Source organism: Otolemur garnettii, unplaced genomic scaffold (assembly GCF_000181295.1).
Source record: "Otolemur garnettii isolate 467f Iridium unplaced genomic scaffold, OtoGar3 scaffold00095, whole genome shotgun sequence".
NCBI classification, from domain to species: Eukaryota; Metazoa; Chordata; class Mammalia; order Primates; family Galagidae; genus Otolemur; species Otolemur garnettii.
The window spans coordinates 2463740-2483973 of NW_003852490.1; the positions used below are offsets into that span (position 1 = coordinate 2463740).

General features: G+C 41.5%; 1 protein-coding gene across 2 annotated transcripts in view; it reads left to right on the plus strand.

Annotated features, from left to right (window-relative positions):
- The window catches only part of DHX57 (DExH-box helicase 57), a 90815-nt gene that overhangs the window by 47214 nt on the left and 23367 nt on the right, over positions 1-20234 (plus strand). For both annotated transcript variants that reach the window (XM_003795672.2, XM_023516672.1), the window contains 5 exons: positions 2194-2310; positions 8445-8541; positions 9340-9513; positions 10259-10459; positions 15985-16261. In XM_003795672.2, the coding sequence (XP_003795720.1) occupies positions 2194-2310; positions 8445-8541; positions 9340-9513; positions 10259-10459; positions 15985-16261 (866 nt within the window). The remainder of the gene's footprint in view (positions 1-2193; positions 2311-8444; positions 8542-9339; positions 9514-10258; positions 10460-15984; positions 16262-20234) is intronic.

Consider the following 20234-nt stretch of genomic DNA (forward strand, 5'->3'; position numbering starts at 1 on the left):
AAAAAAAAAAAAAACAGAAAAATTAGCCAGTGTGGTGGAGCACATCCATAGCCTGAGCTACTTGGAAGGCTGAAGCAGGAGGATTGCTTGAGCCCCAGGAGTTTGAGTTATGATGATGCCACTGCTCTTGAGCCTAGGTGGCAGAGTGAGACTGTCTCAAAAAGAAAAGGTACTTTGGGATCTCCTTTCTAAAGAAAGAGAATGGAGTTTTCCTTGGCTTTTCTGAGCTTCTGCTTCTCTAGTTTAAAAAGGGGATGGGGAACACTGGTATTTTTGAGAGAGGAGTTTGCCAACCTCCTCATTTGTTGGCAAATTAATGAACTTTTCTAAAAAAAAAAAAAAAAAAAATTTTTGATCTTGTTGATCTCAGTGTTCTCTTTTACCTCCCACAAAAATAATGGCCAGGTGCAGTGACTCACACCTATAATCCTAGCATTCTTGGCAGGCCAAGGTGGAAGAATTGCTTAAAGTCAGGAGTTTGAGACCAGCCTGAGCAAAAACAAGACCCCATCTCTACAAAAAGAGAAAAAGTTATCTGAGCATGGTGCATGTGGCTGTCGTCCCAGCTACGTGGAAGGCTGAAGCAGGAAGATTGCTTGAATTAAAACTACCAAACAAAACCAAGACTGGCACAGTGGCTCACCCCTGTAATCCTAGCACTCGGGGAGGTCAAAGCCAGAAGTTCAAAGGTCAGGAGTTCAAGACCAGCCTGAACAAGAGTGAGACCTAGTCTCTATTAAATATAGAAAAATTAGCCAGGCATTGTGTGGTGGGCTCCTGTAGTGGTCTCAATACAAGGAAGGCTGAGGCAGGAGGATCACTTGAACCCTGAAGTTTGTGGTTGCTATTAATTTGGCTGAGGCCATGGGATTCTAGCCTGGACAACAGAGTGAAACTCTGTGTAAAAAAAATTTTTTTTTTCCAATTCTCTGCCTTCCCGTTAGCTCGTCCTTTCTCCTTTTTGAAAAGTCTGGCTTTTTGGAATCTTGGCAAAGAAAATGATTGTCCTCTGCCTTCCTCACCACACCCTTGTTTGTGGAGCCTCTTTCTTCCTTTCTTTTCAACATGGGATTCACTGCATCAGAACATTACTTAGAAACTGCTTTTGTCCTTCTTCAAACTTCTCAGCAATGTAAAGGAAGCTTCCCTTCCTTGATACTAACTGCAGTAATTTTGTTCCAGGTAATTTTACTAACTGCAGTAATTTAGTATAACTTCCTTGATACTAACTGCAGTAATTTTGTACATTTAGGGTGATGGGCCATTTGGAGAACCTGAAAGGAATGGGCCGCAGTCTTTGAAGAGTTAGTTATCAGAGAATTTGTTTTTAAAAGAGCTCAGGCTTATAATACAACCCCAAGAATTGTATATTTTACGAGGCCTCAGATAAATTAGAAAGTTATAGACCCTCTGAGGGTCTATAGGTAGACTTCAGGGATATTGGTGGAGCCATTAAAATCACATTTATTTTTCAGGGACAATCCATAACTTAACATTTTCTCACAGAAACCTAGAGGTTAAAAGTCACCGTTATAAAGATGCTCATGAAAGCTGTGGTGTCTTTCCGTTGACTTCATATGTTATTGGTACTTGGCCTCCCAGGTGATCTAACTCATGATTTGACTGAATCAGGAAGGAGTGTCTAAAGCAGTGGTCTCAACCTGTGGGTCGCGACCCCTTTGTAACAATGAAAATACATCCTGCATATCAGACATTTACATTTCATAACAGTAGCAAAATTACAGTTATGAAGTAGCAACAAAAATAATTTTATGGTTGGGGGTCACCACAACATGCAGAACTGTATTAAAGAGTCACGGCATTAGGAGGCATTAGGGAGGTTGAGAACCATTGGAAAGTGTATTTGACTTTGATTTTTGTTTTCACAACCTAAACTCTCAATAAACCTAAGCTCTCAATACACGTGTGATGAATGAAAGAAGGGAAGAGAGTTAAAAGTGCCCCATCTGGGTCCTTCCAACAGGGGGCAGGAGGCTGCTCTGTGCATCATTATTGAGGCAAAAATTACTTCTAGTGAGGCTGTATTTTCTGAGAGACTACAAGAAAAAAAGTTCATTTCCATACATTAAATGTGAACAGCTCTGTTATTAAATTAAACTGATAACTTGCCTAGTTCGTAAGTATATTTTCAATAAGGTATAATTATCCTTCTGATTTTTATCTTTCTTTCAGGTGTTAGCAAATCAGTCATCAAAACAATGTCCATCATGGATTTTGAAAAGGTTAATCTTGAATTAATAGAGGCTTTGTTAGAGTGGATTGTGGATGGAAAGCACTCCTATCCTCCAGGTAACTACTTCATTCCTCAGGCCTGAATGATCCACATATTAGACACTCTGTCCTTGGCTAAATGTGAGACTGGTCATGAGTGTCTGAATCACATGCAAATTCTTTGCACATAGAGGTCATAAGATAGTAGGATTAAGAGCACAGGCTTTGGAGTCTAATCAACTTCCCAGCTCTGCTACACAGGAAACCTGTAACCTTTGACTAACTCCTTATCTTTTCTGTGTGTCAGTTTTCTTATTTGTAAATGAATAAATCGCCTTAAATAAACATATTTTGAGAGTTTAAAGAAAATACGTAAAACACTTTGCACAGTCCCTGACATATAGTTAATGCCCGGTAGATACTACCCCCAGTAATGATAATATTATAATTATAGGCTCGGCACCTGTAGCTCAAGCAGCTAAGGCGCCAGCCACATACACCAGAGCTGGCAGGTTCAAATCCAGCTCGGGCCTGCCAAATAACAATGTCAACTACAACCAAGAAATAGCCCAGCATTGTGGCAGGTGTCTGTAGTGCCAGCTACTTGGGAGGTTGAGGCAGGAGAATCGCTTAAGCCCAGGAGTTGGAGGTTGCTGTGAGCTGTGATGCCACGGCACTTTACCTAAGGCGACAGCTTGAGGCTCTGTCTCAAGGAAAAAAAAAATTATAATAATATAGCTGACCCTTGAACAACAAGAGGATTGAGGTGTCGACTGCAGTGGAAAATCTGCATTTAACTTTTTACTCCCCAGACTACTAGCCTTCTATTGACAGGAAGCCTTACCAATAATGTAAATAGTCAATGAACACATATTTCATATGTTATATGTATTACGTACTTACAATAAAGTAAGGTAAAGAAAAGAAAATCATAAGAAGGAGAAAACATATTTTCTACTCATTAAGCAGAAGTGAATCATAAAGTTCTTCATCTTCATTGTCTTCCCATTGAGGAGGCTGAGGGGGAGGACAGAGAGGAGGCAGGAAGGCAGCCACACCCGGTAGCTCTGAAGACATAAATCATGACTTCTGTCTGACTTGGTTTCTTCATCTCTCTCAAAGTGTTTCTGTGTGATGCCAGTCCTTCCACTGTTGGCATTCGTTTCACGGCCCATATCGTACAAGGTCCTCGTTGTGAAAGAGGTCAATAGCGGTCTTGAATACTCAGAACCCTTCTGCCGGATCGTCCAGTGTCATTTTGTTTTCTGGCGCTGTCCTCTTCCTCGCTGTTTGGCACTGGATCAGAAGCATTCGTCTCCGTCATGTTGTCTTCTGTCAGTTCCTCTGGTGTGATGCCTGGTAACTCTCGAGCTCTCCAAGATCCACATCTTTAAATCCTTCCCCACCACCACCACCATTTTGCCATATCCACAGTCTCTTCCTTGACGGGCTCTGTGTAAATCCTGTGAATCATGCACAATATCTGAACACAGTTTTCTCCAGCAAGAATTTTTTGTTTTAGGCTTGATGGCTTTCACAGCTTTTTCTATAGCAGTGATGGCGTCCTCAATGAGATAATCCTTCCAGACTTTCATGATACTCTATCAGGGTTCTCTTCCATAATATTGGCTGTCCTTTCTCTAGAGTACCATGTGTAATTGACCTTAAAGATCCTTGTAACCCCCTGATCTGGAGGCTCAATTAGAGACATTGTATTTGAAGGCAAGTAGAACACTTTGATATCTTTGATGTTCAACTCATGGGGCTCTGGGGAGCCAGAGGCATTGTGCAATGTCAAAAGGACTTTAAAAGGCAATCCTTTACTGGCAAGGTGCTTCCTGACTTCAGCACTGATGAAACCATACATGGTCCAGGCCTTATACAATGAAAAGACTAGCAGCTGGTGTTTATTACAGATAAGGGTAGTCCTGACCATAAACCCGAGTGCATTTGCACAAAATAATAGAAATAGCCTATCTCGGCTCGGCGCCTGTGGCTCAAGTGGCTAAGGCACCAACCACATACACCTAAGGTAGCGGGTTCCAATCCAGCCTGGGCCCGCCAAACAACAATGATGGCTGCAACCAAAAAATAGCCGGGCGTTGTGGCGGGCGCCTGTAGTCCCAGCTACTTGGGAGGCAGAGGCAAGAGACTCGCTTGAGCCCAGGAGTTGGAGGTTGTTGTGAGCTGTGGTGCCACGGCACTCTACCCAGGGGGACAGCTTGAGGCTCTGTCTCAAAAAAAAAAAAGAAATAGCCTATCTCTTCCTGCCTTAACTCACAGTGAGCTAAGGCAGGTGCTTACTTCTCTTTCTTACTAATGTCCTTTGTGGCATTTTCTTCCATAATAGGGCACCATTGTGTTCATGGATAACCTGTTCAGGCAGATATTCTTACTCCTCAAGGATTTTCTTATGGTATCTTCTGCCTCTTGGTTGGCAGAAGCAGCTTCTCCTGTTATTTAAGATTTTTTAAGCCAGACCTCTTTCTAAAATTATCAGACCATCCTTTGCTGACATTAAATTCTCCAGCTTTAGATCCTTCACCTGCCTTTTTGCTTTAAGTTGTCGTAAAGCGACTTTGCTTTTTCTCAAATCCATCCTTGTCTGTATGTATGCCTTTCTTACTGCAATCCTGCACCTATATAAACGCTGTATTCATGGCTCAGCACCCATAGCACAGTGGTTATGGAGCTGGCCACATACACCGAGGCTGGTGAAACAATTATGATGATAGCCTCAACAAAAATTAGGTAGGCGTTGTGGTGGGCACCTGTAGCCCCAGCTGCTTGGGAGGCTGAGGGAAGAGAATCACTTAAGCCTAAGAGTTTGAGGTTGATGTGGCTGTGATGTCACGGCACTCTACTGGGGGCGGCAGAGTGAGACTGTCTCTAAAAAAATAAAAAAATAAAAGCTACATTTTCAATGTGAGATAAGGTATTTCATAAGTTTTTCACACCTGCTGGTACAGCTGCAGCAAAAGCTTCACAGATTTTCTCATTTTACCATGTTCCTTACACTGGATTCACTTATCTTGAAATGGCAAGATGATGACAGCCACACCAGCAGCCTGAATCTACGGTACTTATCCAGCAATTCAACTTTTTCTTGTAATGTCATGAGTTTTCTCTGCTTCCTGGGGGCATTTCTAGCATCAGTAGTGGCACTTCATATGGGGCCTGTGGTGTCATTCAGGGTTTGCAGTCTTGAACTTTTACTATGCTATACAATTTACTGGAGAGACAAACTGCTCCTGTGGAGATGATTAGCGTCACACAGCGCTTTAAGCAGATACTGGCAACACTTGAGCTCACTGCAGGAGCAACAAGAGGTGGCTGCTAAGTTATTCCAGTGGCGCAGTATATACTATGGTTAGTTTTATGCAGTTAGGATTTAATACTGTATCTACATTTGTTTACATTTCTCTTGACTTTCCAGTGGCATTATGTATGTGTGTGTGCATAAGTTTTTATCAGTTCTAACCTTTCCTAGTAGATTTCTGTGTATTTTATTGTAGTAAATGATAAGCATAGACTACATATATTTTATACATTCATGACATACCTAAATTTTTCCTAATTTTTTCAATATTTCCAGGCAACACAGTTTGTCTACTAGTTTTTTCTAATTGTCCCACATCTCCAAAAAGTTTTCCAACATGTTTATTGGAAAAAATCTGGTATAAGTGGCCCTGTGCAGTTCAAATCTGTGTTGTTCAGGGGTCAGCTGTACACTTATCATTATTGTTATCATCACCACCCCAGCCACCACTCCCATCGTACAGCAATCACTGTACGTCCTGGCCAGTGGACTTCTTAACCTCATTTGCAGCCCCTTCTACCCAGATCCAATACTCCAGATCTTTTCATTACTGAATTCTTTTTTTTTTTTTGAGACAGAGCCTCAAGCTGTCCCCCTGGGTAGAGTGCTGTGGCATTACAGTTCACAGCAACCTCCAACTCCTGGGCTCAAGTGAGTCTCCTGCCTCCACCTCCCAAGTAGCTGGGACCACAGGCGCCCGCCACAACGCCCGGCTATTTTTTGGTTGCAGCCGTCATTGTTGTTTGGCGGGTCCGGGCTGGGGATTCAAACCCGCCACCTTAGGTGTACGTGGCTGGCACCTTAGCCGGTTGAGCTATAGGCGCCGAGCCCTGAATTCTTCACATTATTCAGGTTTCTGCTCAGATGTCGCCTCGGCAGACCACCCTATCTGTCACCCCCTTCTATAGTAATATCCCAAAATGATTTTTATTTTCATTGTGGCACTTGTGGACACTGTGTGAAATGACAGTTTTGCTTACTGTCTTTCTCAACAGAATGTAAGCTCCTTAAGAATAGGCATTTCTTGTTCACCACTGTATTTCTCACATCCCAGAACAGTTCCTAGAACATTTAGGTGCACAGTAAATACACGTATTAATATTTGCTGCACAGATAAAGGAAGAACAGCCAATGTTGAGTGATCATTAAATAGAATAACAGATCAAAAATTATGTGCTCATAAGGTCTTTAAGAGAAGTGAGAATGGCTGCCCTTTTCTGCTTTAATCATTATGTGGTGTTTTCTAAAGAGACTTGTGAGCCATATAAAATGATTAAAGAGCCTCGTTTCTCTTTTCTTGGCAAGTTGTCACTTTTGGCTAATGCATTATCATTGGACTGAATATCTTGTTTCATCCAAAAGGAAATGGGACATAGCAGCCAAAAAGAAATGTTACAAAATGATCTGAATTCAAAGCAGAATAGACATAGTAGATAGGGAATTAGTGAGATATTTGTGAATATCAAAGATACCTCTGACACAGGTGGCCAAGCCCTGAGGGCAGAGCAGATCATAAGACACATAAAAATAGGTACAAATTTGTTTCCATCCACATAGCTTATTTTTTGGCCGAGAATAGCATGGGGTATGTAATGGAAAGAACACAAATCTGGTGCCAGAAACCCTAGGTTTGTGTCCAAGCTTACTAACTCTGTGACCTGAGTCACAAGTTACTGAATCACTTACAGGGGTACTAATAACTTTTTTAATATATGGCAAGGAGGACTGTGATAATGTATGTCAATGTTCTTTGTATATTCTGAAGTATTAAAAATGCTGCAAGATGCCTTTTGGCCTTCTTCAGAGTTCCATTTTTGTAATAATTAGATTTCTTATTTATTTATTTATTTATTTGAGACAGAGTCTCACTATGTCACCCTCAGTAGAATGTCATGGCATCATAGCTCACAGCAACCTCCAACTCTTGGGCTTAAGTGATTTTCTTGCCTCAACCTCCCCAGTGCCTGCCCCAATACCCGGCCGTTTTCTTGTTGCAGTTGTCATTGTTGCTTAGCTGGCCTGGGTCAGGTTCAAACCCACTAGCCCCGGTGTATGTGGCTGGTGCTGTAACCACTGTGTTACGGGCGCCAAGCCTAGATTCCTTATTTAGTGGGAGGGTAACTGTGACTAAATAATTAGTTGCAAGTTCTTTGTGGGCAGATCCTTGTTGTATATCCCATGACACTTCACTCAGACCTGACGTTGGTACCCAGCAAATATTTGTGGGATTAAAGGAGAGGCTAGTGACGAACCTTCAACTTCATTTCAAAATACACCACAAAAGAAGGCGATTGTCTCTGAGTGACAGCTCTTAACATAGAAGATTCAGTTGTCCCTGCTTCTTTTCTCTCATATAGAATTTAAAAGTCCACAGACTGTTAATATGACATGGTTAATGTTCTGTCTCCATAAAATATATCTGATTTTTTATTACCAGATTGGCCAGCCAATTACACATATATTTTTTCTCATTTACAGTAAAAATATTTGTGGATTTTATTTATTAGTAGAGAGAAGAGTCTTTGACTGACAAGGTTAGAAAGATAACTCTTCCTACAGAAATAATGTCAGTGGCCACTGCTCTGAAGCAGTATGTTTTAAAGAGCTCAGCTACTAATTCTTGGCATTGTATTTATAGGCATTATACTTTTACACACCCTCATTTTTCCTATTGTGGAAGAATATATAGTATTACTCCATTTCTGTCCCTTACTAAGTCAGAGAATGTGTAAAAAACATGATTTATTCAAATCCTTGGGGGCCTTACAAAGAAAACTGACAGTGAAGAATTCTTACAAAATTGCATTTGGAGTTTAAAATAGCTTGCTAATCTATGTTACGTTTTCCTTTTTTACATTTATTATATTTATTATATGTATATATGTATATCTAGGTGCTATACTTGTATTTCTACCGGGACTAGCAGAAATCAAAATGCTCTATGAACAGCTACAGTCTAATTCTCTTTTCAACAACAGACGTAGTAATCGGTAAGCTAATTGTTTTCTATGTCCTCAATCATCCATTGCCATGTCTACAAAGATGAAAACCAGAAAGGTCTCTTTTATAGTTAGCCCCCTCTTTAGACTCTGTATCACTCTTCAAGCATGTGTTTGTTTATGCCAGCTGGACATGGATACACCTGTTTGTCCCATAAAATCAGTTATTTCCATTTTATTAAAGGAAAAATATTTCTCTTTACTTCGCATCCTCAGCAAACTTGCATGCAATTCCAGTTGCCAGATTCCCAGGTAGTGGAGAAGCCAGCATTAGTAACAACGAAGAAAGCTTACCATTGTGAGAGACGATTCTTTTCATTGGTTCCTCTTCCGGTAGCAGGACACACTGGGTGTGTCTTCATCTCTAAGGGGAAAGCTATTTGACAAATGAACACCCTAGAAATGTAAGAATGAAATTTTTTACCTTACATCTTTTACCTGCCTCTCTTTCTGTGGATTTAAAGGTAAAGACAAAATGATTCTTTGCTAAGTTTGTTACTTACAGGATATCATTTATTTATTCCCCTTAATTATTTGCTACAGAATTATGTACACTCCAGCATTTTTTCCAAGTTGGTACTAGATTTTTAGTTCCTACAACTAAGAAAATACTTTGTAAGCATCAGAAAGAACCTTCCCATTTAGAAGAGCAGGACCTGGTGAGAATAGCTTGCAGAGAAGCTGCTGATACTTGGAGTCATATTTTTAGTTTTGATAGAAATTCACCCACTGGAATCCAATTTTAGTGCTTTGTGCTATAATACTTAATGCACTTTTATTTCCTTTCAGATGTGTTATTCATCCACTTCACTCATCTCTATCCAGTGAAGAGCAGCAGGCTGTGTTTTTAAAACCTCCTATAGGTGTAACTAAGATTATAATTTCCACAAACATTGCTGAGACATCCATAACTATCGATGATGTTGTCTATGTCATTGATTCTGGGAAAATGAAAGAAAAGAGGTATTCTCTTTTGGTGATGTAGGGGAGGGGCTAAAGAGGCCCCATTTAGAGAGGCAGAGATGATAATGGCTAATGCTATTAAGCTGCATGCATTACTTTTTGAAAAAAATTCTTTGTTTCTTCATGAAAATATATGTGGATGTATGAGTAACTCTACAGCTAGGACCGTGAACTTAAAGTCAAACAAGGGTGGAAAGCTTAAGGTTTTACCTTAGAGCAGTGCCTAGAAGAATAAAAGTTGGATAAAGAAACTCTACATAGTGACATATCATATCGTTTATTTATTTATTTATTTATTTATTTATTTATTTATTGAGACAGAGCCTCAAGCTATCCCCCTGGGTAGAGTGCTGTGGCATCACAGCTCACAGCAACCTCCAACTCCTGGGCTCAAGCAAGTCTTCTGCCTCAGCCTCCCAAGTAGCTGGGACCACAGGCGCCTGCCACAGTGCCTGGCTATTTTTTTTTGGTTGCAGCCATTATTGTTCTTTGGCAGGCCTGGGCTGGAATCAAACCTGCCCCCTTAGGTGTATGTGGCTGGCACCTTAGCCACCTGAGCCTCAGGCGCCGAGCCGACGTGTCGTATCATTTAAATCAGCACTAGCTTTTTCCAGGAGTGACTCATAGGGCACCATGTCCTTCTAGAGGAGTAAAGTGGTTTATCTATTCTGTCCATGCCAAGTAGTCTTGGCTACTTCTTTATAAAATAACTCTATTTTTATATCTTTTTCTTTTTCCTTTACAGATATGATGCCAGCAAAGGGATGGAAAGTCTAGAGGATACTTTTGTATCTCAAGCCAATGCTCTGCAAAGAAAAGGTCGAGCAGGCCGTGTTGCATCTGGGGTCTGCTTCCATTTATTCACTAGCCATCACTACAATCACCAGCTTTTAAAACAGCAGCTGCCAGAAATACAAAGAGTGCCATTGGAACAGCTATGTCTAAGGTGACATCTTGATTCTTCTGTTCTATTTCCAAAAAAGCTAAGTGTTTCTCACCCCATTAGGTTCCAAGTTTTCCTTTTCCTACTAGAGGGTATTTTGCTAAGAATGGACATGGATGAATTCATTCATTTGTGAAGAAAGAGTTCTTCAGGGTGGCCTTTACCATTCCTGCACATAAAGATCTCTTACACAGCAGAGCATGGATCTAAAATAGAGCTTAAGAATACATTTAGGGTGGCTCGGCGCCTGTAGCTCAGTGGCTAGGGCACCAGCCACATACACTGGAGCTAATGGGTTCAAATCTAGTGTGGGCCTGCCAAACAACAATGACAACTACAACCAAAAAAAGAAATAACTGAGTTCCGCGCCTGTGGCTCAAGTGGCTAAGGTGCCAGCCACATACACCTAAGGTGGTGGGTTCAAATCCAGCCCGGGCCTGCCAAATAACAATGATGGCTGCAACCAAAAAATAGCCAGGCGTTGTGGCAGGCGCCTGTGGTCCCAGCTACTTGGGAGGCTGAGGCAGAAGACTTGCTTGAGCCAGGAGTTGGAGGTTGCTATGAGCTGTGATGCCACGGCACTCTACCCAGGGTGACAGCTTGAGGCTCTGTCTCAAAAAAAAAGAAATAGCCAGGTATTGTGGCAGGCACCTGTAGTCCCAGCTACTTGGGAGGCTGAGGCAAGAAAGTCACTTAAGCCCAAGAGTTGGAGGTTGCTATGAGCTGTGACACCATGGCACTCTACTGAGGGTGACAAAGTGAGACTCTGTCTCAAAAAAAAAAAACAAAGAATACATTTGGGGGCCAGATTCAGTGGCACATGCTTGTAATCCCAGTATTTTGAGAGGCCAAGGTGGGCCAACAGGAGTTCAAAACCAGCCTGGGTCAACATAGTGAGATCCTGTCTCAACAAAAAATTTAAAAATTTCTTGGGTATAGTGGTGCACACTTATAGTTCTAGCTACTTGGAGGGTTAGGTGGGAGGATCACTTGGGCCCAGGAATTCAAGGCCGCAGTGAGCTGTCATCATGCTACTGCACTCCAACCTAGGTGACAAAACATAATCTAACTTATCTAGAAATTTCTGCCAGGGGCAGCACTAATATTAAATCATCCCAGGGAAAAATCTGCAGGCTTATTATCAGTTTGAGCAAAGTGACCAAAACTTGAAAACACCATTATTTACCTGAATATTTATGAATAAATGTCATAAAATAAAATAGGATTTAATGAATGAATGACCAAACTCAATGTTAAGGTTGAGGAACCTCTGATTCAACCTTTCTGAAAAACTATCTGCACCCTTTGACCCAGCCATTACCATGAGGGAATATGCCTTTAAAAAAAAACAACCCTAAGAGGGAAAAAATTATTTGTACAAAAATGTCATAGCTCTTCTTTTATCCTGCAGGTGTATTTGAGAGCCGTCCATTTGCCAGGCATTGGGCTATGCACTAGGGATACTGTGGGGCACAAGAACAGTTCCTGCTTCCCAGGGTTCTTAGTCTTCTCTTAAGAGACTGGGGGAGAGCAGATACCCTACACTAAGGCCGTGCAAGTGAAGAGGAGGGGAAAGATTTGAGAGAGCTCTGAAAGAAGTTGATTGATTCGTGAAGGAGGATGAGAGAAGGGTAAAATGTATATAGCACAGATGATTTAAAAACGAGTCAGATATTCAGTAGTGGCGAAACTGGTAAATTATATAGGAAAACATACTTTATCCTTTTTTATTTCATTTGAAATTTAAGTGGATTACTCTCGGTGCGTCTATGTTAAGTTTTTCTCTTTTGACAAACTGCTGAAGTTCATAATGTAAAATACAAGTTTTTTAAGAGCTATCACAAAGCAGAACACAGTGCAGGTTAATTTTATAAACAATGACTGCTGTTTCAGATGTGAGAAAGAATAAGTGGATTATTTTAATTTTTTTCATAAATCCCTTTAGTTATGTAGCAGTCTTATCTAAGCTAATCATTTCCAGCTTTTTGTGGTGGTGAGAATACTTAACATGAGATCTACCCTCTTGAATGTTTTTCATAGCTTATTTCCTTTTAATTATGTCATAAAACAAAATTAGGACATACAGGAAACAGTGGTTCATAGCAATGTGTTGTATATATATACATATGTATGTATGTATGTATGTTTATATGACTTTTTTTTGGTACAAAGTTTTTTTTGCTTTGTTTTCTGAGACAGAATCTCACTCCGTGCCCAGGTTAGAGTGCCATGTCACCATAGCTTACAGTGAGCTCAAACTCCTGGGCTCAAGTGATCCTTTTTTTTTTTTTTCTTTTTTTGAGACAGTCTCAAGCTGTGGCCCTGGGTAGAGTGCCGTGGCATCACAGCTCACAGCAACCTCCAACTCTTGGGCTTAAGCAATTCTCTCGCCTCAGCCTCCCAAATAGCTGGGCCTACAAGCATGTGCCACCACGCCCAGCTAGGTTTTTTTTCTATTTTTAGTAGAGATGGGGTCTCACTCTTACTCAGGCTGGTCTTGAACTCCTGAGCTCAAGCAGTCTGCCCTCCTCAGCCTCCCAGAGTGCTAGAATTACAGATATGAGTCACTGTGCCCAGCCATAGTCCCCAAATTTTAAAGCAAAAGGAATCCAGTACTGCCACCTTGGATTTTATTTATTTTAAATGACTCCCCTTCACCCATCCTCAAGCACCAAAAGTATTGGGTGGAAATGCAGGTACTTGGACAGCTAATGCCACTTGGTGTTAAGTCACGATCTAGGGATCTGTGCCGGCCCCAGAAACTGATTCCAAACATTTGGTGTGGGCCTGGTGGAGAAATAAGTCAGTGTAGTCAGAAATTCCTACACATTATAGCACCCAGGGTAGGCCAAGTGGCTGGGGAAGGCAGGAATCAGACACTGCCAGTCAAACATGCTCTGGATTTTAATCAGTCCAGGGAATGGGTGGAGAGTCAAGTGTGCAAGAATGAAACAGAGCCTGCTTCAAAAATGAAATTTTCTCCAACAGCACCATTTACCAATCCATCCGTGCCCCTGAGCAGAGTCTGACAGGCACGGGTACCTTCATAGTTCTCTGAGCTTGGCACAAGTCACATTATTCAGGTTAGTGCTCACAAGGTCATTGGTGGGCAAAGGTGAGCTGAGTTAGGAAATTTTTAAGTGTACAACACAATATGGTTACTATAGGCACAGTGTTGACTAGCAGAACTCTAGGACTTACTCATCTTGTATAACTGAAAATTTATACCTGTTATACAGCAACTCCCAATTTCCCCTTCAGCCCCAGCCCCTGGCAACTGCTGTTATACTCTCTGCTTCTGTGAGTTTGACTGCTCACAAGTAGATACCTCATATGAGTGAGATCATACAGTACTTATCTTTTTGTGACTGGCTTATTTCACTTAGCATAATGTCCTCAAAGTTTCACATTGTTGGATATTGCAGAATTTCCTTCTTTTTAAAAACTGAATAGTATTCCATTGCATTGTATGTAGATACTGCATTTCTTTATTTGCTCATCTCTCAATGGACATTTAGGTCATCTCTCAGTGGCTATTATGCATAATGTTGCAATGAATGTGAGAGTGAAAATATCTGTTTAAGGTGGCACCCGTAGCTCAGTGGGTAGGGCACCAGCCACATATACTGAGGCTGGTGGGTTCAAACCGGCCTGGGCCAGCTAAAACAACATGACAACTGCAACAAAAAAACAGCCAAGTGTTATGGTGGGCACCTGTAGTCCCAGCTACTTGGAAGGCTGAGGCAAGAAAATCATTTAAGCCCAAGAGTTTGAAGGTGCTGTGAGCTGTGACACCACAGCACTCAGGGCAACAGCTTGAGACTCTGTCTCAAAAAAAAAGAAAGAAAAAGCAAATATGTGTTCAAGATTCTGATTTCAGGCTGGGTACAGTGGCTTGTACCTGTAATCTCAGCACTCTGGGAGGCCAAGGCAGGTAGATTGCCTGAACTCAGGAGTTAGAGCCATCCTGAGCAACAGTAAGACCCTATCTCCTAAAAAAAAAAAAAAAAAAAAAAAGATGCTGTATTACGTACCTGTAGTCCTACCTATTTGGAAGGCTGATACAAAAAAATCACTTGAGCCCAAGAGTTTGAGATTACTGTGAGCTATGATGCTACAGCACTCAACCCCAGGTGACTAAGTGAGACTCTGTCTCAAAAATAAAATAAGAAAAAGAAAAAATTAGCTAGGCATTGTACCAGGTACCTATAGTCCCAGCTACTGGGTAAGCTGAGGCAGGAGGATCACTTGAGTCCAGGAGTTTGAGGTTGCTATGATCTAGGGTGACACCATAGCACTCTACTCTAGCCTGGGACAACAGAGTGAGACTGTCTCAAAAAAAGGGGGGGGCACCTGTGGTTCAGCAGGTAGGGCGCCAGCCCCATATACCGAGGGTGGTGGGTTCAAACCCGAATGGGTGGGCGCCTGTTGTCTCAGCCACTCAGGAGGCTGAAGCAAGAGAATCACTTAAGCCCAAAAGAGTTGGAGGTTGCTGTGAGCTGTGACGTCACGGCACCTACTTAGGGTGACAAAGTGAGACTATCTAAAAAAAAAAAAATCCTGATTTCAGTTCTTTTGGATGTTTACCCAGAAAGTGAGATTGCTGAATGTTGTGGTAGTTCTATCTTTAATTTTTTGAAGACTCTTCATCCTGTTTTCCACAGAAGCTATAGCATTTTACATTTTCACCAAGAACATGAAAGCGTTCCAGTTTCTCCACATCCTCTCCAGCACTTGTTATCTTTTGTCATTTGAATTCTGTTTCGTAATTAGAACCCACTGTTATAGAAAGAAGCATTTTGAAAGTTTTTAGAAAAAAGTGCTATTCTGAATATGAATACATTTCAAAATCTGAATGTTTCTATAGTTTATTGCTAGCAGATTTAGAAAACATAAGAGATTTTAAAAATTTTATCTAAGCTAGCGTGGTGTGGTGTGTAAGCAGTGACAATGGGCTCATGTGTGTAATTCTAACATTTGGGGAGGCTGAGGCAGGAAGATTACTTGAGGCCAGTAGTTTGAGACCAGCCTGAACAAGATGATACCCATCTCTTATTTTAGTTTTTTTTTTTTTTTTTTTTAATACAGAGTCTCATTTTGTTACCCTTGGTAGAGTGCTGTGGCATCGTAGCTCACAACAGCCTCAACTCTTGGGCTGAAGCAATTCTCTTGCCTCAGCCTCCCAAGTAGCTGGAACTACAGGTGCCTGCCACAGTGCAATCTTGTTCAGGCTGGCCTCGAACTCCTGAGCTTAGGCAATCCACCCACCTCCCAGAGTGCTAGGATTATAGGCATGAGCCACTGTGCCCAGCCTTCATACCCCATCTCTACAAAAAATACAGAGATGTTGGAGTGAGCTATTATGATGCCTGGATAATAGAGTAAGATCCTGTCTCATAAAAAAGGAAAAAAAGCATATATCCAGAAAATTATAAATTATTCTCATTCACTCAAGAAATTATTTTCTCTGTGTCATCCTACCAAAAAGTAAAATTGACAAATTATTATTTGTTTTCTTTCTTTTTCAGAATTAAAATTTTAGAGATGTTTAGCACTCATAGTCTCCAATCTGTGTTCTCTCGGCTCATTGAACCTCCACACACTGATTCTCTCCGTGCCTCAAAAATACGATTACGAGACTTGGGAGCATTAACTCCAGATGAAAAGTTGACCCCTCTAGGCTATCACTTGGCCTCTCTGCCCGTGGATGTGAGAATTGGCAAACTGATGCTGTTTGGGTCCATCTTCCGCTGTTTGGACCCTGCCCTCACCATTGCTGCCAGTTTGGCCTTCAAGTCTCCTTTTGTAAGTAAATAAATCTCTCAGTGCCATTTTCCCCAATAGCATGTGCTCACTTTGTGTGTCTGTCACATTTTGGTAATCCGCAACTTCCATGGTTTTTTTTGGAGGGGGGAGGTGAGACAGAGTCTCACTCTGTCACCCTCGGTAGAGTGCAGTATCATCATAGCTCACAGCAACCTCAAACTCTTGGGTTCAAGTGATCCTCTTGCCTCAGCCTTCTGAGTAGCTGGGAATACAGGAACACACCATAATGCCAAGCTAGTTTTTCTATTTTTAGTAGAGACAGGGTCTCACTTTTGCTCAGGCTGGTCTCAAACTCCTGAGCTCAAGCAGTCCTCCCGTCTCAGCCTCCCACAGTGCTAAGATTAGAGGCATGAGCCACCGTGCTTACCTCAGATTTATTCATTATTATTGCATCTGTTATGGTGATTTGTGGTCAGTGAATGATCTTTGAGCTTACTATTGTAATTTGTTAGGGGCACCATGAAATTCACTCATATAAGGCAGTGAACTTAATTGATAAATGCTGTGTGTGTTCTGACTGCTCCACAACTGACCATTCCCCCATCTCTCCCTCTCTTCAGGCCTCCCTGTTCCCTATTCAACAATATTGATATTAGGCCACTTAACCCTCCAATGGCCTCTAAATTTTCAAGTGAAAACAAGAGTTGTGCATCTCTAACTTTTAAATCAAAAGCTAGAAATGTTTAAGCTTATTGAATAAGGCATGTCAAAAGCTGAGATAAGCTGAAAGCTAGGACACTTGCACGAAATAGTGAATGCAAAGGAAAAGTTCCTGAAGGAAATTGAAAGTGCTACTCTGAATGCACAAATGTTAAGAAAGCCAAACAGCCTTATTGCTGATATAGGGAAAGTTTTAGTGACCTAGATAGAGCAAATCAGCCACAAGCCTTAATCCGAAGCCTAACCCAGAATAAGGCCCTGACTCTCTTCATATCTGTGAAGACTGAAACAGGTGAGGAAGCTGCAAAAGAAAAATTGGAAGCTAACAGAGGTTGGTTCATGAGGTCAAAGGAAAGAAACCATCTCTAAAAGTGCAAGGTGAAGCAGCAAGTTATAATGTACAAGTGAAGTGAGCTGTGATGACACCACTGCACTGTAGCCTGTGCAGCAGAATGAGACTCTGTCTCAATGATAGATAAATAAATAAATAAATAAATAAATGATTACTTTCAAAATATTACTGTTCACTGGTAATGTACCTGATTGCTCAAGAGCTCTAATGGAAATATACAAGGAAAATGTTCTTTTCATGCCTGTTAACACACCATTCATTCTGCAGCCCACGGATCAAGGAATAATTTTGACTTTCAAGTCTTGTTATTTAAGAAATACATTTCAGGGTGGTGCCTGTGGCTCGAAAGGGTAGGGCGCCAGCCCCATATGCCGGAGGTGGCGGGTTCAAACCCAGCTCTGGCCAAAAACTGCAAAAAAAAAAAGAGAGAGAGAGAGAAATACATTTCGGGAGGTTATATCTGCCATAGATAGTGATTCTTCTGATGGGTCTGGGCAAAGTCAATTGAAAACCTTCTGTAATGGCTCAGCACCTGTGGCTCAAGTGGCTAAGGCACCAGCCACATATACCTGAGCTGGCAGGTTCAAATCCAGCCTGGGCCCACCAGAAACAATGACAGCTGCAACCAAAAAATAGCCGGGCATTGTGGTGGGCAGCTGTAGTCCCAGCTACTTGGGAGGCTGAGGCAGGAGAATCGCTTAAGCCTAGGAGTTGGAGGTTACTGTGGCATCACAGCTCTTACCCAGAGGGACAGCTTGAGGCTCTGTCTCAAAAAAAAAAAAGAAAAAACCTGGAAAAGATTCAACATTCTAGATTCTGTTAAGAACATTTGTGATTCATGAGAGGAGGTTAAAATATCAACATGAACAGAAGTTTGGAGGAAGTTGATTCTAACTCTTACAGATGACTTTGAGGAATGTAAGACGTGAGTGGAAGAAGTAACTGCAAAGGTGATAGAACTAGCAAGAGCGAGGATGAAAATGAGTCTGCAGATGCAACTCAATTGCTTCAATCTCATGATAAAGTGAACAAATAAGGGGCGGCGCCTGTGGCTCAGTGGGTAGGGCGCTCGCCCTATATACGAGGGTGGTAGGTTTGAACCCAGCCCCAGCCAAACTGCAACAAAAAATAGCTCAGCGCTCTGGCGGGTGCCTGTAGTCCTAGCTACTTGGGAGGCTGAGGCAAGAGAATCACCTAAGCCCAGGAGTTGGAAGTTGCTGTGAGCTGTGACACCAGGGCACTACTGAAGATGATAAAGTGAGACTCTGTCTCTTAAAAAATAAAAAAGATGAACAAATAAGGAGTTGCTTCTTATGGATGAGCAAAGAAAGTGGTTTCTTGAAATGGGATCTATTCCCGATTAATACTGTGAATGTTGTTGAAATGACAAAAGAGGATTTAGAATATTACATAAACTTAGTTGATAAAATAGTGGTAGTATTGAGAGGATTAACTCAAATTTCAAAAGACATTCTACTGTGGGTAAAATGCTATCAAACAGCATGCTACAGAGAAATCTTTCATGAAAGGAAGAGTCGGTCACTACAGCAAACTTCACTGTTGTCTTACTTTAAGAAATTGCCACAGCCACCAGCCCAGTCTTCAGAAACCATTACCCTGAGGCTGGGTACAGTGTCTCACCCTGTAATCTCATCACTTTGGTTAAAGGGATTGCACCAGGCAACATAGCTAGACCTTGTCTCTTCTTTAAAAAACAAAAACAAAAAGCATCACCCTGCCACCTCATCATTCAGCAGCCATCAACATTGAGGTGAGATCTTCCACCAGCAAAAATGATCACAACTCATTGATGGCTCAGATGATCCATTAGTATTTTTTAGCAAAAAGGTATTTTTAAATTGTTATGTACACTTTTTAGACATCATGCTATTTCACACTTGATAGACCACAGTATAGTGTAAACATTACTTTCATATGCACTAGTAAGCCCAGAAATTTGTGTGAGTCACTTTATTAGGATGTTTGCTTTGTTTTGTGGTCTGCAAGTAAACTGCAGTATCTCCAAAGTATGCCTATAGTTTTTATAACTGTACGACCATCACCACAATCAATTTGGGGGTTTTTTTGCAGTTTTTGGCCCGGGCTGGGTTTGAACCCATCACCTCCAGCATATGGGGCCAGCACCTTATCCCTTTGAGCCACAGGTGCCGCCCAAAACATATCTTTTTTTTTTGCAGTTTTTGGCCAGGGCTGGGTTTGAACCCGACACCTCCGGCATATGGGGCCAGCGCCCTACTCCTTTGAGCCACAGGCGCCACCCCACCACAATCAGTTTTAAAACATTTCAGCACCTTGTAAAGAAGCCCCTTAGCTATCACTGCCATATTATCCATTGCTAATATTTTGTTGAAGATCTATGGATCTATATTTACAAGAGATCTTGGTCTGTACGTTTGATGTCTTTGGTCTTGGTATCAGGGTAACGCTACATAGGATATGTTAAGAAGTATTCCGTTTCAGGTGGTACTTGTGGCTCAGAGAGTAGGGCACCAGCCCCATATACCAAAGTGGCAGGTTCAAACTCAGCCCCGACCAAACTGCAACAAAAAATAGCCAGGGGTTGTGGCAAGCACCTGTAGTCCCAGCTATTCTGGAGGCTGAGGCAAGAGAATCGCCTAAGTCGAAGAGTTTGAGATTGCTGTAAGGTGTGACGCCACGGCACTCTACCAAGGGCAACAAAGTGAGACTCTGTCTCGAAAAAAAAAAAAAAGAAGAAATATATTATTCTGTTTCTTCTATTTTTTGGAAGAGTTTTTGAAAAATTGGCATTAATTCTTTAAATGTTTAGTAGAATTTAGTATTGAAGCCACCTAGGGTGGTGGGAGGCTGGTTGGGGGGATAGTTTTTTTATTACTAATTAAAACGTTTTACTTGTGCGTGGTGCCTGTGGCTCAAAGGAGTAAAGCACCAGCCCCATAT